Source organism: Sceloporus occidentalis, unplaced genomic scaffold (assembly GCF_023333645.1).
Source record: "Sceloporus occidentalis isolate IW3139 unplaced genomic scaffold, rSceOcc1.0.p SCAF_365, whole genome shotgun sequence".
In the NCBI taxonomy this organism is placed as follows: domain Eukaryota; kingdom Metazoa; phylum Chordata; class Lepidosauria; order Squamata; family Phrynosomatidae; genus Sceloporus; species Sceloporus occidentalis.
In genome coordinates this window covers 412,560-429,870 of record NW_028317345.1, presented here as the reverse complement: position 1 = coordinate 429,870, position 17,311 = coordinate 412,560, and the positions used below count along the sequence as shown (strand labels likewise).

General features: G+C 40.8%; 1 protein-coding gene across 1 annotated transcript in view; it reads right to left on the bottom strand.

The window, feature by feature from the left end:
- LOC149273602 (protein unc-79 homolog) overlaps positions 1-17,311 on the bottom strand; it is a 45,542-nt gene that overhangs the window by 9,322 nt on the left and 18,909 nt on the right. Inside the window, exons 20-42 of the mRNA XM_089506114.1 lie at positions 16,615-16,747; positions 15,749-15,828; positions 15,054-15,202; positions 14,285-14,442; positions 13,851-14,032; positions 13,452-13,653; positions 12,809-12,988; positions 12,625-12,690; positions 11,892-12,178; positions 9,790-9,972; positions 8,619-8,781; positions 8,216-8,365; positions 6,592-7,755; positions 6,044-6,145; positions 5,612-5,747; positions 4,172-4,321; positions 3,949-4,089; positions 3,655-3,693; positions 2,849-2,961; positions 2,678-2,763; positions 2,358-2,531; positions 1,927-1,995; positions 1,437-1,547 (exon numbers count right to left, since the gene is read on the bottom strand). Of these exons, the coding sequence (XP_089362240.1) occupies positions 1,437-1,547; positions 1,927-1,995; positions 2,358-2,531; positions 2,678-2,763; positions 2,849-2,961; positions 3,655-3,693; positions 3,949-4,089; positions 4,172-4,321; positions 5,612-5,747; positions 6,044-6,145; positions 6,592-7,755; positions 8,216-8,365; positions 8,619-8,781; positions 9,790-9,972; positions 11,892-12,178; positions 12,625-12,690; positions 12,809-12,988; positions 13,452-13,653; positions 13,851-14,032; positions 14,285-14,442; positions 15,054-15,202; positions 15,749-15,828; positions 16,615-16,747 (4,218 nt within the window). The remainder of the gene's footprint in view (positions 1-1,436; positions 1,548-1,926; positions 1,996-2,357; positions 2,532-2,677; positions 2,764-2,848; positions 2,962-3,654; positions 3,694-3,948; positions 4,090-4,171; positions 4,322-5,611; positions 5,748-6,043; positions 6,146-6,591; positions 7,756-8,215; positions 8,366-8,618; positions 8,782-9,789; positions 9,973-11,891; positions 12,179-12,624; positions 12,691-12,808; positions 12,989-13,451; positions 13,654-13,850; positions 14,033-14,284; positions 14,443-15,053; positions 15,203-15,748; positions 15,829-16,614; positions 16,748-17,311) is intronic.

The following is a 17,311-nucleotide window of genomic DNA, read 5'->3' as shown; positions in this document are numbered from 1 at the left end:
CAATGTAACAGCGGCAGGCAGCCTCCCCCCCCCCAGCAGTCCGGATAAAATGTAGCAGATTCCTTGTTTTTAATATTGTCTTAAGATTCTAAAGTTTTGAAAAGGGTGTTTCGTAAACAGACACAAAAAGAGTCTTATTTTCAAAGACACCATTTCTGTAATAATTTGTTTGCTCTGTTACGACACCCAAAGAAATAAATATTGGACATTTAACACTGAAATTTTTATTCTGAATATTATTATATAATAATTATATATTATTATTTCAGATTTGGGGTGTAAATAATATCCCCTTCCATAATGGTACTCAGGACTACTGGCCCCCAAATGACACTTTAGTTTTAGTTTAAATCCCTCTAAACCGATAATTCCAACCCCAGCTGGAGACGCAGACAAAATAAAAACCATTTCATCTCCTGCTGCCCGGCCCCAGAGAGCAGGAAATCAATGGTATCGATCAACCGTGGCATTAACATAATTTCCAATTAGTCAGGACACTTTCATCTTGCTGACACACCTCGGATTACACATTGATTTCCAGTTATTTAACCGGAGCAGTTGTCCTTGCTGATTAACAAGGTTTTTTTTTTAAATTAGCCTTAAAGAAACTCTGTAGGTTTACAAAATAAATGCAATCTACGCATAAAAAATCATTATGAAAAGCCGATCCCAGAGAGCTTCTTCTGTAGGAAGAGCTGAGACGGCCCTGTATGATGTATAGTTAATGTGGGGAAAGTCATTGAAAGTCATTCACTTAATGAACTATACATTATACAGGGCAACTCGCTGATTGAACCCTACATTATACGTGGCAGCTCACCAATTTAGCCATACATTATACAGGGCCGACTCAGCCCTTCGTCCAGTAGACGATCCCTGGGGACAGCTCTTCATAATCCGTAGTGAAGACAAAAAGTTGAAATATTCAATTTACCAGTCTGTCTAACATTTCAAGGTCTCAACTCTGGGGGGCCCGGGTGACCCCTGCGACCGCCCCTTTAAAAGCCGCTAGCTGAGGGTAACACCTACAGTTAGTGTCACGGAGAGTGTAGCGATCATCCGATCGATGACCTCTCACACTCTTTCCCTGCACGGTGTCTGATACAGCATGCAGGAAGTGACATCACATCCATTTCCTGTATGCTGATTCATCTGTCAGAAACAGAGAGACACAGGCAAGCTGTTTGGGGGGTAAAATGGCACAGGTAGGCTGTTTAGGGGGTTAAGATGGCCCAGGCAAGCCAGGGACAAAGATGGCTTAGACAGGCTGTCTAGGGCTAAAATGGCCCATTTAATCTCACTAATTAGCACTTATCACTTGGGCAATTTTTTTCAGCATCTTGAAAAACCCTAAATGATCAAATAATAAATTGTATTCACACAATCATTAATTTGATGTAACAAAAACGATTAAAATGCATAAATCCTCTCTATACCTTAGTAAATACTCGGTAGCATAAGCCGCACAGCTCCACGAGGTAGGCGAGCGTGAAGATGCCATTCTGAATCACAAAGCTCAGGAGCTTAGAAAAGGGTTCCAACAGGCTCTAGAATAAAGAAAAGGAAAATCAATAACCTCGTCCGTCAAGAAAACAAATAATATTTAAGTCGAGATCATTTATTTCGGCTTCCGACGTGTCTGGCGGCAGCTGACTGCACATCTGTAAAGAATTACATTTTTCATGCAGTTTATCGTAAAATGTAGGATGAGGGCTGTAAAAAAATAATCTTGGAGACGGAGTGAAGGATTCTCAGTTCCCGATCTAATTTACAGGCTTGACACTTTTGTACAAACTATTAAGCCTGGGATTCCGTAGAAAAAGGGATATAGAAGTTTCCGAGCGTTCTTTTTCCATTCAATTGCGTTTAAAATAAATAAAATCACATTTAATCGTGATTATTATAATCTACAATGTTTCTACATACCCTGGTGGCATTTGAGGTTGGTATCTTCAGCAAACAAATCATTATCCTGAGACTGGAGTCCAGTGAACACTGTTTAAAACAAAATATGTCAGTTACCTGTAAAATTATTTGCTACATTCAACATTTATAAGAGACGTGATAAGTAAAGTTAAATCTTATAGTTTTCAAGCATCCCGATATACCCCCAGCGCTGTATACAGTGATGTCGGTTGTCGGTCGGTGACAAAAAGTTGGTTTTATCTCATTTCGTTCCAATAAAATCCCTTTCTCTGCAGATCTGGAGGCCGCCATTGTTGTCAGTCATGTGATATTTTGGGTGCACTTTTCCTGCTCAGACACCACACTGAGCCGATGCTTTATGGCGATGCTAATGAAGTCCATTTGGAAGTTTTCAACAAAAAAACGTGTTGTTCATTTTTGTAGGAGCCTACCTTTAGCGGGAGGACAGATGGCAATTTTGTGAAGAAGGTCTGGAACTGATTACAAATGGTGGCCCATAGGTTACTGGGACTGTCCATAGGAAGAGCCTCCATGAAAGTGGCGATGTTTTCCAAGCAGCGCAGCATAGCGCCACCTGCTGGCAAATTCTTTTTGTTATTCAAACCCTAAAAAAAGAAAGAATTACCGCTTAGCTGATATAATTATTTGGAAAGCTTTGTGTATTTGTACAACGAGACATATTGCTTTCTCCCATAGACCATTGCCTAGTACGGCGTTCCTCTTTAGTGGCACATAGTCCTTCATGACGTACCTCAAGTAGTTGGCTCAGAGCGGCAAATGAGCTGAGTTCGTTAAAATCCATGAGTGATGTCGCCAGAGTCCGTAAAAAGCTCCCATCTATTAAAAGAGAGGAATATCAAATAACCAAGTTCCGCTTAAATAGGATCTTATTTTTTATCGATACTCGATATGGCCAGATTACCTTTGATGTTACTCTGGAAGAGTTGAGAAAATATGCCGTTGGGTGCCAGCTGATGGAAAACACAACGGAGGAACTGCTTGGCGACACCGGCCGCGTTCCCCGGGATCATCATGCTTGGAAAACAAATTCAAAGCTGGAACTCAACACTCTTAGCACCCCCACAGAAGAGGTCCAGTAAGCAAATGAATTCCATCTTATTCTAGTTAGAAACTCTATTCCAGCTCTTTCTAAGTGTCCTCTTCTTGTTCTCTCCTTTAGCCCATCTTTTAGTGACCAACAGAAAACCGAGCTCTGTAGAAAACCTCTAAATGGCCATTCTACAAAGGGTATCCTTGCTTTATCATTTAGCAGATTGGAACAAGCCGCATACTTAGCTATGAAATTTGCAGACAAAGTGAGAATAATCTAAGCTTCAACTAAACAAAGTCTTATTATAGTTCTAAACTGTATCAATTTATACGGCAGAGTTTTGAACGCAATCCCTTTTTTGTAATTAATTTGGGTCCTTTAAAGGTATTTTTGGCATACAGAGAACACTGAAGATAAACTTCTTAATCCTTGCCTTGCCTACAAATTATTTCAGAGACTCTTTGGCACTAATGGGATTAATTAGTGATCGTGAAAAGTCGTGATCTAGTTTATTTTGTATTATGTAATATAATAAAAAAGAAACTAGATCCATAATTAATCCCATTAGTGCCAAAGAGTATATGAAATAATTTGTAGGCAAATATTAAGAACTTTATCTTCAATGTCTGCAAGAACATCACGGAAACCCACATTCTGTGTCTCTATAAACTGCTTACCTTTCGGCTTGGTTAGAGAAACTGGTACTTGATGCCAATCTAGGAAGAAATTGTGGACAGTAAAAAAAAAAAAAAAAGAATGAGCATCTGGTGGAGAATCCACAAAGGAAATGTTAGAATATAAATATTAACAGAATTTACAGAAATTCCAAAGAAGTTTGTGCCGTACCCGGGAAGCACGGAATCAGAGATAATTATACAAACAGCATGTGCCGTCTGTGAATTCTCAAATATGCTTCTTTTTTAGATTAGAAGCTGACAATCCATCCATCGGCAAATGATTCTAGATGTTACCTGCCCACGGACTGCATGATATCCAGAAGCAAAGGAGCAGCCAAGTCTGGGCTGAGATGAATGAACGTCAAGAGAACCACAATGGCCAGGCCCAATGTTTCTTCATCATACTCTTCTAGAATGGCTCCGCAGTCATGGCATCTAGAACAGGATAAAAAGAAAGAGCCATTGGACCCGCTATGCTTGGTGTCTTGGGCTCTATAAAATCGGAGCCAGGACTTACTTGTCTGACATTATGGTGGGCTGGTCATCTGAGAAATCCTCTGGCGCTGGAACAAACATGCTGACGATACTGGGGGCAGAGAGCAGGCTGGACTTTGTGGCCCCTGGAAATCGAGGACAGGGAAGAGGACAACTGATTACAATACAGAATCTAGGGGCTCCTTAGAACCTGTTCCACACCTAGAAACCCCTGACTTAAATGTATCATCTCCAGTCATTCTTGACATCAACTTCCAACTCCACAGTACTGGGGGGTAGCGGATAATTAAAGGGAGAGTTCTGAGCTGTATACCCACCTCCCAAGGGGTGCCTAATTACCTTTTGTTGTTAAATTGTAATCTTGTAATTTGCACAGAGAAGTCTTTAATACTTCTTCTCCAATGAGGAGGCGAACGCTAAGAAAGGCCTAGAGTCACCCGACATGTAAATCTACCCCTTAAACTGAAAAGTTAATTACGAGAAAAGCACCGCAGAATGTGTTTGATTTCCAGGCACAGGTTCTGGTAAATAGCTGGGAATTTAACCTTCTCCTGGGTTAATACCAAGTGGTATCATGTGAAATATCACTGTTTTCGCTATGCACGATAGGCCTTCCTTTTAGAAAAGGCTCCCATACAATGATACATACCTCACACAGGAGATATTTGAAAGAGTCCGTTATTCACGGCCTAAATGCCATCTACCCATAAACGCGCTCACTACAAATATATAACTCACCGATCTGAATATAAGGAATACTGGTTCTTCCCATTGACACTTCCGAAATACTGCCAAGTACCTCGTGGGCCGCTTTCGGGTCGTCTTGATCAAAAGAATAGAATAAAACAATTTGGATAATAAGACACATAATGACATATGAGCGTCAATAATATAAACATGCCTTATACAAGCCATTATTTTCCATTCGCATTAAATGTTTTCTAATTTATGTAGTTTTGCTTGCAACGTTTCCAAACTCAAATCCCTTCTACATAATTCTTACACCCACGTTTCGAGGTTTGATAACCTGCTCACATCAGTGTATTGCTCGACCCCCAAAAAGTTAAAAGTTCCGTTAAGCCATATGTATATACCGCGCGTCCCATCATACACTATTATATCAGAACTATCACATACATTATTATTATTATTATTATTATACTGAAGCGCAGATTTTAGTTGCATCCAAGGGGAAATGTGATTATACCATCTTAATGTTGCTAATTGCAATCCCTTTATCTTCAGCTTGATTGGTAATAATAAAACATGGTGACTTTTTGTCTAAAACAGGCAAAGCTAATATAAAACAGGCTGAGGGTCATGGGCTTGGTCCGTAATCACAGAAAAGCCACAGGTTCTCTAATGCCTGTTCTCTGGGGTAAAATCTACCCTACCATGCAGTTTGTGAAAATGCTCCATTCTACATAAATAATGAAATGGCGTGGGTGTGATGAGTGTCCACGGGTGTCCTCCAGACCTACCGGGGTCCCAGGTACTGATGTTGTGCGGGGCACTCGACTGGTGTTCAAGCTGACGCTTCGTGAGTTGTGTCATCGTCAAAGCCCCCAGAGAACCCCTTTTCATTTGCCTGTATTGAGCTTCAGGAACATAAATACATAATTAGAATCCTACAAATCACATATACAGGACAATGCGTTTTAATGAATAGCGCCATTAAACTTAATTTACTTTGAATTAAAACACCTCACACATAAAATACTCCTAACTCTATTCATTGATTTTTTCCTCCCAGGGACTGAGAAATATACATTCCTGTTTTTCATGAAAGTTTTAGGTTTTCTCTAATTAAGAGAAGTAGTTAAACCAAGAGGATGTCTCTGTGATTTAAAATATTTGCCTTACAAGAAATGTATACGTTTTTCGGAGAACTTACTTGTCAGAGATGAACGGCTGCTGGTCTCAGGACCCCCTGCTTCTAGAGTTGGTGCAGAAGAGGACTCTCTGGGCATATCTAGAATTGAAAGCCCTTTAGACTCTAAAGAACAAGACAAGATTTCATCTTACTCATGGGTAAAAACATTAAGCTACCAGCCACCAGCATTATCGAAGTGTCCAGTTCTAATATTCTTAGTTACATTAAAAAAAGCACCTTAGGGGCTAACACTGTAATTGTTTTCATTACTTTCATAATCTACCTATTTCTTACAAATAAGCAGCTGCCACTGCTTTCTTAATCACGCATTACATTGTGTGCTATGATCATGTATGATATTATCTGTACTGATCATGTATCATTATATGTACTGATCATGTATTACATTTTGTGCTATGATAATGTATGATATTATCTGTACTGATCATGTATCATTATATGTACTGATCATGTATTACATTTTGTGCTATGATCATGTATGATATTATCTGTACTGATCATGTATCATATTTTCTGTGTTGATTGTCTACGAGGTGTCCTCTTATAGCCAATACCTGGGTCCTTCTGCTCCCCTAATTTGTCTAGGATGTTGAAGGTGATGTCCAGGTACTCCCTTTGGATGGCACTCACTGCTATCTTTCTCTGCTTTCTTTGTCTGGGAACTATCTGGATTTTAAACTCTGATTCTTCCGCCTCTTCCTTCTGCTCTGTATTTTGCTCTGTGTCTGATTCGGTACTGGCGTCTGGCCTTTCACTGTCTGTTTGGTTGTCAGTGTCTTCTGGGACATTCAGAAGCACGACCTTAGGTCCAGTCTTGTTCTCCTCCAATGTGTCCTCCATTGAGTTATCATCAATGGACATCTCTGCCAGAGCGCAGGACTTCTTTAGTTGGTCTCTCTTTTGTTTTAGCGTTAGAGGACTTCCACTGAAGATGTCTTGAATGTCCTCTGCCTTAGGCAACTCCTCCATATCCTTTTGATTGCCAGGATCATCAGAAGCCATGTCTTCCAGTCTTAAAACTGGATTAAAGCTGAAATCTGTTGTCATAAATGGTTTAGAACAATCTTCGATACTCACATGTACCAGAGGCATCATGCTGAGACTAAGTACTGATGCACTGATGGGAGTTGAAGATGTCGAAACCACAATACTTCCATTGTTCATCAGCTGAAACTCTTCGTCGTCGCTTTCTACAATTCTCAGCGGAGGAAGAGGCTCAAACACCAAGGAGTCGCTATCCGAGGTGGTTAAAATGGATTGTTTCTCTGGTCCCGATGTGGAGTCGGAGGACAAATCAATCAGATCTAAATCTTCTCTTGGAGGAGACGGCTTTACTGGAGAATCCACCTTTACTTCAAATGTCTCCATACAACTCAGTCTCACCTCCGGTATCACCGGTCTCCGTGTCTCTTGAAAACTCTCTCTGGGTGTTGGATTCTCATTGGCATCAATGGTTTCAGGTTTGGTGGATGAGTTCTCTCTTGACCTTCCATAGTCATTCAGTTTAGGGTTCCCGAGCTCACAACGATCTATGCAAGATTTCCTGCGATGTTCATCCAGAGTAAAGAGTAAAGAGTCTGTGTTACCGATGTCCAGAGACTTCTGCTTCAGGGAGCGCAGTTTCTTCTTTTGTATACTTTCCTCTCTAACACAGCGCAGGATACTGTCTTGCAGAGCCCCAGATTCTCGGTATTCAGCCAGTTCAATGTCACCTGCAATACAATGGATTCAGAATAATGCATGGATTTCTATTATCTACTATGTGCAAACATACAGTGTTTAAGATTGATGGAAAGTGATTATACCTTAAAGATAAATAGATCTTCTGTGTACATTTCTTTATATTAATATATCAGTGTGGTTGGGCTTCCATAATGCGCAATGAAGTCAAGGGGTTGAAAATATGGCATTACTGGTGAGTAGAATAGGGCATGTCATGTGAATTGAATATGTTATACTTTGTAAGTGGAATTGACTATGGATTGATATGAACCAAATGGTGACTTGAGAATAAAAAGTGGGCCATGGAACTCATCGACATGAAAATCATCCAAGAATATGCATGTACCGACTATTCATTTTATGGTCACCACAGGTCAACACATCAAAGCCATAGGCTATAGCTAGTGGAGTATTACATGCAGACAACAGAAAACGCTTTATGGCCCCTACTTCGTTGAGCGTTCATGTCAACCGGCTGGTATTTCACCATTTTGCTGCCTCCTATCCTTTTCAGACGAGCAAAGAAGGTTTGCGATTCCTTGTTACCGGCCCCGGTCGGCGTGTCGTGGATATCGGACTCATCAAACACACTGTCCTCCTCTGGAAGGGAATAAAGGAGCGATCAAAAGACAAAGTGAAATCAGGCATTAAACCAAATACTTCTAATTAATTTTTATTGTAACACGCACAGCGCCTCTCGAACCTGCCCCCCCACCCCTTAAAGGTGTTTTCTTGCCGTTCTCACAGTATTTGTCACATAAATGCTCTTTTATTGTTCTGTCCTCATCTACTAGATTACCCCGCTCAGGTAAATCCGCCAACGAAACGTGTTATGAGAATCTAGCCGGAATACCTTTCTCCTTCTCGCTGTACCGGCTGATGTTGCTGTTGTCGCTGTACAGTGGACCGGCCGTGGCGTGGGGTTTGCAGCTGTGATACTGAGCGTTCAGCGTGTTCACCGTTATGTGAATCAGATGAAGAACAATCTTACTCAGGTCTGCTTCCCTGTATGGGTACTGGTAAAAAAAGGGGAAAAAATATGATTTCCGTATAATTTTCTAGCCCTTCAAGGCTCTGCGTTGAATGTAACATTTTAACCAGATTTAAAACGTCAATCAGTCTCGAGAAGAAGCCCATAAACAAGACTCCAATGCAAAGAAATAAAACAAATGGTTTTATCTCCAATTTATGAAGCTTCTTAAAATGTATCCAAATAAATATATTTAATATATATAAATATATATTCTCAAGTCTTGTCATATATTAGCAACATTGTGACATAATAGAAGTGATTAAATTGCCGACTCCATGCCGTTTCTGCAGATCATATTCCCCGACGGCTGTTTTTCTCGCTGTCGCTGCCGGTTCAGGAGAGACCTGTCTGGTCCTGGTGGTTCTGTGACACTGAGTGGATCACGGATCGTCATCCAAGCCACATCAGCCCTGACAGGAGTCTGAGTGACCTCGGACTTTGATTTCTCAAATCCGTCAATCAACAAATCCCTACAAAGGCTGGTTTTTGAGATAAAGATTTATTTATGATAAGTGACATTTGAGCGACAAAGAAAGCTGCAGTTCTATGCATGAGCTTCAGACTGCAGCACAGCGGACGAGAGGAGAGATTTACTACATCACGATAAAATGGAGATGAAATCACGATGAAATAATCTCCCTGACTCATCCTCGGGTGATGCCGAGACTCCTTAGCTTAAAGTTGCTTTGATGTTTCTTTCAAATAACTAATAATGATAAATAACACAGAAACCCAGAAGCTGCCAGCAGATCGGCCCCATCCGGCCCCCGTCTATTCTGCTTGTTTCTCCTGCTGTAAAGACTCAAACCTTAATCAGTCGTCAGTGTCGTCTTAGATTCAGGAGCCGTATGTCTATCCCACGCATGTTTAATACCCTCACTGTATTACCCTCTACCACCTCTGCCAGATTATGGCTTCTTGTTTCTCCTCATTTAAAATAACATTATTTGTAAAATACATATTTTCGATTAACATAAAGGTCTCTGCATACCTTATACAGAATGACAAGCAGGGCTTTCAGCCACATCTGTCGAATATGGGGTTTCAGGGACCACAAGGAACATCGGGGAGGCTGCTGGAAGTAATGCCTCAGCTGGGGGCAGGTGCAGTATTTTAATACTTGGACTACAAGGGGTAGTAGATGTTTCCCAAGGTTAATGTTATAATCCATCACCTGCAAGCAAGAAAAACAGCTTATGAGAAACCCGTCCATGGATACATCTTATTCTTAACCCATTCCCAGCCAAGGGGTACCTGACACAATTGCACATGTATTCAAGTATGGGGCTTGTCATCATGAGCTCCAATACCCACCAATGGTTCCAGATCTAAACATACCCCATATGTACACCCCCATTCTAAGGATTGGGGTCACTTAGAAACGTCCTTTTTTAAAAAAAAAAAAGAAAAACAAATTCTGTCAATTAAAATAACATGAAGTTGATAAGCAATCCAGCACAGACACGGTTAATGCTGTACATGACTATTGTAACTAAAAACGGCTGATTTTGACTGGAATATCTTTATAGGTATACAGAGGTCCTTTATCACTCCCATCACTCCTGTGATCCAATGGCCCTTTATCACTCCCATCACTCCTGTGATCCAATGGCCCTTTATCACTCCCATCACTCCTGTGTTCCAATGGCCCTTTATCACTCCCATCACTCCTGTGTTCCAATGGCCCTTTATCACTCCCATCACTCCTGTGATCCAATGGCCCTTTATCACTCCCATCACTCCTGGGATCCAATGGCCCTTTATCACTCCCGTCACTCCTGTGTCCCAATGGCCCTTTATCACTCCCGTCACTCCTGTGTCCCAATGGCCCTTTATCACTCCCGTCACTCCTGTGTCCCAATGGCCCTTTATCACTCCCATCACTCCTGTGTTCCAATGGCCCTTTATCACTCCCATCACTCCTGGGTTCCAATGGCACGTTGTGTTCCAAGTTTAAGTTTAAAAGGCTGATTGATGGTTAGAAAACCCTTTTGCAATTACGTCACAGCCAGAAATGTCCTTGATTTCCTTGAAAACAGATGAACCCCAATCATTGTGTATTTACACCGGCTTAAGATAAAACCAGGACCTTTCCGGTCTTTGACAGCTGGTTTCTCCCCATTAAGAGAGATTCTTCAGGGTCAAAGAACAAATTTAAATAAGATCGGGGTAATCGGCAGAGGGCATTGCCTGTTTGTTTGATTTTTAATTAACGTAACAGGAAACAAATGTTTCTGTTTCTATATGTTTGAAAGGCTGCACGTTTAGAACAAAAGGACCTGTTTAAAACTTACGCAAATGTAGGAAAGTTGTGCCATTTTTTGCTAATAAGGCATAAAAACTGCAAAACTGGTTTATTTGTCTGTTACGGAGTTAGGATTTTTCAAAATACATGCTTTTTTCATCTATTATTATAGGGTCTACCCATATATCCATATATACACGTGCTAAGCAAAAAAAGGCTAATATATGAGAAATTAACCCTTTCTGCCTCATCTTTGCCACGTGCAGCAAAGCAATAATACAAAAATAATATTTGGACGACGCACTAGATAAATTACCTTTATACTAAAGATCAAAAACATTAATTTTAAATAAGTAAAAAGACTAAAACATGAGAAATGATCTATCTTGGTTCCAGTTTACAATAAGCAAAATGTATTTGGGCAAAATAAGAATTCTGGCGACACGTTAGTTAAATTAACGTTATATTAAAGATCAAAATCATTAATTTAAAGGCGATCAGATGGAAATAAAACATATTTCGTTTATTTACCAGTCTAATGTCAGGGTCGCTCAGAAAAAAATAAATATATAATATAATCAAAGGTCACCAGAAACATAATAATGTGAGAGTTCCAATCACAGCACTATAATATCAAACATGTTTCTTTTAAAAGGCATCTGTCATGGAATAATGGCTTTGTTGCCCTTTAAAGAGGAAATCATGTTATAGAAATTGTTAGAGAAATATATATATATATATATATATGTATACACACTTATATTTAATATATAAGCTTACATATGTAAGTAATATAAATTACTGTGTGAGTGAATGAGTTATTTGACCGTGTCTATAGTACATTGTACCTGCGCGATTCCTGCGATAAATGCGTTAAAACACGTTGACGTGCGCATTTTCTGAGGGGCGATCATGAAGCAGCCCTCCTGCTGATCGAAGCCGAGCAGAACGTACAGATGGCGCTTGACTGTGTTAAAAGCCTTGGCGCTGCTTATGTCGGCCTCGGCGCTGCTTTTATCCTTCGCCATAAACTTCATGAGCACCGTAATTAACTGGTGGACTGTCTGGTGGTCAATCCCGGCGTCCTCGGGGAGGGGGTCCTTAATGATGTTGTCATTCTCTGGGGACTGTTGACCTGTAACGTAATATTCCCACAATCTTAATTTACTTCAACTAATAATGTTACGTTCATTTTCCAACATTTACAGATTTTCGATGAAATCCTACAAGATGCAGCCATTGCGATCGCTGGGCTTGGGATGTAAAGATGGGAAACGTTTACCATCACTTAAAAGACGTGGACTGGAAGCTGCATCACTCACGGAGGATCCTTGCACTTATTGCACAATATTATAAGACACACATTTATAACCTATAAAGACTGAATACTGGGTCTCAAGATGCAGGGTACTCCTCCCTAGGGGATTTTTACCCTATGCTCTGTGAGCCACTAAGATCCACACATTCTCTGCTCAGACATTAGGCTTCAACTCACTCTTTGTTGTGATTTAACCACAAAGGAGCTCCTTGACCCAAGACTCAATATTCACAGTCCCATACTTATGGCATTTCAGCACCTACCTTGTGGCTGCTCTGCAGTGCCCCCTAGTGCTGGTGCAGATTGTTCATGCCTTGTCAGCCGGACAGCTAAGGAAAGAATGGTTAATGTTATCATTATATAACTTGTAGAATGAACGGTACAAGCGTAAGATTATAACATATTATTGAACATTTATCACCCTCCCTGCTTTGCAATTATACTAACGGATTTTGGTGCTCAGGGTCTCGGGCAGCGAGAGGGCTCTCTTGGATTCTCCGGGTCCCTTGACGCTGTCCCGCAGGGAACGGACACTTTTCTGCCGGTTCCGGGCAAATCGAGCCCTTTTGATCTTCCACAAGGCTGCATCACTGAGGTTGGCTACGTTAGTCCTCACGGCAGTGATGGCTAAATACGAACAAAAAACAACTCAAAGGGATCAGGACAAAAAGACTGATGTATGTGTGAAACTATGGAACTATGGACTTGAAGCTTTGTTTAATCTCCTGAAATCTTGACTTAACAGTAGATGAGAACCCTCATTCCTCCATATTCACTGGAAGACATCACCCATGTCAGCTGATCAGTCTATGTTTTTTTCAGAACAACTTACACCCTGTTTTGATCACCCCAAGGTTCCCTCTTTCACCCCAAGTAAATTAGCGTTCCATGGTGGCATAAGTGAAAGAATGAGAGATGGAAAGGGCTATGAAGTCACATCTTTTGCCAGAGAGATTTTTTATACACGGAGGAATGTGGACATTAAGAATGTGCGTATACAATGACCCTTAGCAGCTCTGAAATATAGCTCTATGGTTTTCCAACATTTTGTGCAGAGAAACTTTTGTGGATAGTTTTAAGGTTCCCTTACTTGTTGGGAACGGGAATTCCTTGTTGCAGTCCAAGTGAAGCTGAGCCTCAAGGGATAGAGTATCAAATCTATTCACGAAAAACTCCCAGCTCAGAGCCGGTATGTCCTGCTTTAGAAAGTGGAGCAGAAGAAGCTTGCTGAGGATGGTTGGCCTGTCTTTCACCACCGTGTCAAACTGGAAGTCAAGGCAGAGGCATAATCCCTGCGGGTGGAAGACGTGAGGAAGATGAGACGGTGAACATTGGATACCATCAAAGACCAGTAACGGGAACTACAGTATCTCTGAGAGTCCACAAGCCCCTAATTTATTCTCCGCTGCGGTCTCTGCTTAAACCAACACCGCTTTTATTTAAAAATCCCAATTCCCAAAGTGGCTTTATTAACACAAGAAGGTTGTACCTGCAACGCAGGCCTCTTGATGGTGTCTAGTAACAGCCCTGCTCTGGTGGCTACGGCGGGGTTCACGTCTTCCACGGCGGTCAGAAAGCAGCAGAACGCGTGAGCCAAAGAATACTTCAATAAATGATTCTTAGTGACCGAATGAATGTCCAGGAATCGGCACAGAACGGCAACCTTTTCCACTGAAATAACAAAATATGAACAAGAGACCTGATGCAACAACAGGGATATAAATTCTGAAAGGTCTTGGTTTTTCTGCCGATGTCTAGACTCTGACACCTACTGAATCCCATTCCAAATCCAATAAACTAGAATCCATCTACACACTACTGATCATTCGAACTCCTACAGTTAATCCTGTTCTCTAACCTTCCCCCTAGAGCAGAATTCCAGTTTTGACAACACATTCTCGAGTGTATCAGCCCAGTACATACCTGCTTCAAACCTCATCTTCCAGTCCTTGCTGTTAAAGTTTGTGTTGATAATTGTCCAAAAGATGTCAGCGCCGTATGGCAGAGACAGGGCATGGAGGAGAAGAGGGACCGCCAGGGACGAAAGCTGCGAGAACTCAGATTTCAAGACTCGCCATAGGCTAGGAAGAGATACAGCATTCTCTTAAGAGCTTAGTAAATATAATTTTCATACTGATCACACTGAGAATAAGCATTCGCTATCCTAATACACCATAAAAAGCCATTAACAAGGTCTATACTAACTAAGCAGTGCTCTGCCAAGCTTCCAGAACCTTCGCAAAACATTAGCAAATGCAGCACTTTAAATACAGCTGATCATCCGAACGACTCTCAGAAATACATGTTACAAAGAAATTACTACAAAATAATTCAAAGCCAAAGATACAAGATCAGTTTTTTATTCTTATTATATTATTATTATTATAAGTTGTGGATGTAAACAGCTACTAATTTTCATATTGTAACCTTCATTTTATGGTATTTGTTATTCAGCCACAATGTCTAATATTAAAGTTTAATGAGCTCTGCCTGGATTCCCTGTTGCCTTTTGCCCACAGCTTGTAAAGAGGGGACGGCGCTTGCACTGTACCCCAGGAAACCTTTTGCACCCATGTTTCCTGAAATGTCACAGGACGCATGACATCATAAGCATTGTGCAAGCGACAGAGAATTTAGTTTCTGCGAGGCAATGGGTGAAACTTCCCGCCTGGCTCTACCTAGGGGCCAGTACCTGGAAATAAGCATGTGCTCTTGGATATACGCTAAGAACGGCAGATGATCTTTCTTGGCGATGTACAAACACTCGCCGTGCAGACAGAGGATCTTCAAACAATTGAGCATGTTAAACAGGATGTCGGGTTCATCAAACTTTGCCATTTCCTGTAATAAATGTAATGTTTATAATTAATACAAAGAAAACCGCAAATGTAGAATAAACATTAGTAACTTTGAATGATAGGTATAGTTAAACCTTCATGTAATATGCTGGACATGCTAACCTAGACTGTAGGCTCTATGGGACAGAGACCTTGTTTCCTAATCTACTCATACCTATTGCACCCCAATCACAATGTCTGTAGACCACTGTGCTTATTATAAGTGTGGTTATGGCACTCTATCGCTATTATACCTTAAATTGTAAAGAGCTGAGTACATCAGTTAGTAAGTGGTAGAGGGTAATACAGTGAGGGGATTAAACATGCGCGGGATAGACATACGGCTCCTGAATCTAAGACGAGACCAACGACTGATTAAGGTTTGAATCTTTACAGCAGGAGAAACGGCCGACTAGGCGGGGGGCCGAATGGGGCCGATCTGGTTTGTAAAATTCCCTACATGATCTATTGAGCCGACCCAGAATCACCCAATACATACATAATGTTTCTTGCATCTCTACAGGCGGCCTGTTAAGGGTTATATCCGTACCTGAAGAATGGTGTAAATCAGTTTTAGAGTCACAGGAAGCTGCTGGTGACAGAATTTTTGATCTGTGTCATTTTTGATTGCTACGAAAAAAGAAAATCAATATAATTACAAAAGAATAGACAATAATCAATTGCTGCTACATAATAAAGTTGAAAGTGTCACAACAATTAATTCCCATCTATCACAAACTGTTCATCTAATAAAAAAATGGGGTAAAAAAACCCCATTGGAACAATAATTTTGCTCCAAATAGAAAAAGAAAATCCTGCATTTCATTATGTATCATGCTACACTGCTCAATATTTATGTCCTTATGAAGAATTGTGGAGTCGTAGTTGAAGTTAATACGTTGCTTTGGGCCATCATATAATCATAGATAGGTATGGAAACGTCTGCGACCTTCTTCTTCTGAAGGAAGGAATCGCAGAGGTCTTGCCATAGCCCTGTAAAGGGAACTGGAAAATGTTCTAGTGTTGGCCAACTGTGTTTTGGTATCTAAGAGTGATTAGGAGAACACACATATAGGAGATCAGAAAATGTATTTGAGTTGGCCGATCGTGTGGAGACCAAAGAACGTACTTGTGTTTGCGTTTAGCAGATCAGAAATGTTCCCAATAGCGGCTAGGAGAACATAATGGTGTTTTGTTGGCAGTATTTTATCTGTTTTGGCAACCCGAAAACGCACTTGAGTTGCCCAATTATGTAGCGTCTAAAAGGAGACCAGAGAATGTACTTGAGTTTGCCGGTTGTCCTGTGCTTGCATATAGAAGATAAAGAAAAGGTTCGTATGTTTCTTGCAGTGGCTAGAAAAACAGAACTGTGTTTGTTGGCAGTGTTCTAACTGTTTGCGCGACCAGATAACATACTCGTGTTTTCTGGTTGTGCCGTGTGGTTTCTTGGATTCCCGTTCTTGTTTGATGGATTCTCCTCCTCTTCTCCTCCGATGATAAACTCCGCTCTGGAGAGCAGAAGACTTTCCTCCAAACTGTCTGTTGGCTCCTAGAAGATAATCATTAATAAGTTGTGAGGTTCTATTTCCAAAGTTTGTAGCTATACAGAGTTATACCCGGGGTTATGATCCCTGCATTAAACGCAACATTCTTTTCTACTTATCTTTGTCGATAGATTGTAAATCTGAAAATCCCCAACTAGAGTGAAATACCAGCTGAGCCTGTATGGATTCGCTAAATACCCTGTCTCATAAGTGATATATGTGCTGATATGAGTGTTATGCGGCGCGCTCTCATTCTTTATCGGCAGTTCCATCAATTTCTCTGGCTAATATAAGGGCAATTTGTCACTCTGATGGAAAATTGCTGAGACACCAGAAACACAACATCTAGTCTATCGGCTGAAACGCAATCGATCAATCACATTCATCTTCGTAACGGACACCGCACGAGATCCGACAAGGCGATTGCATTAACAATGCTGCTGAGATGTTATGTAAGTTGGAATATCCCTAGAAAAAAAACCAGATACACCTCGTTTTTCAAAACGACAGCACATAGGAGGAGGGACTGAAAAAAAGCTGATTTATGAAGAGCAAGCGTTAGGATTTCT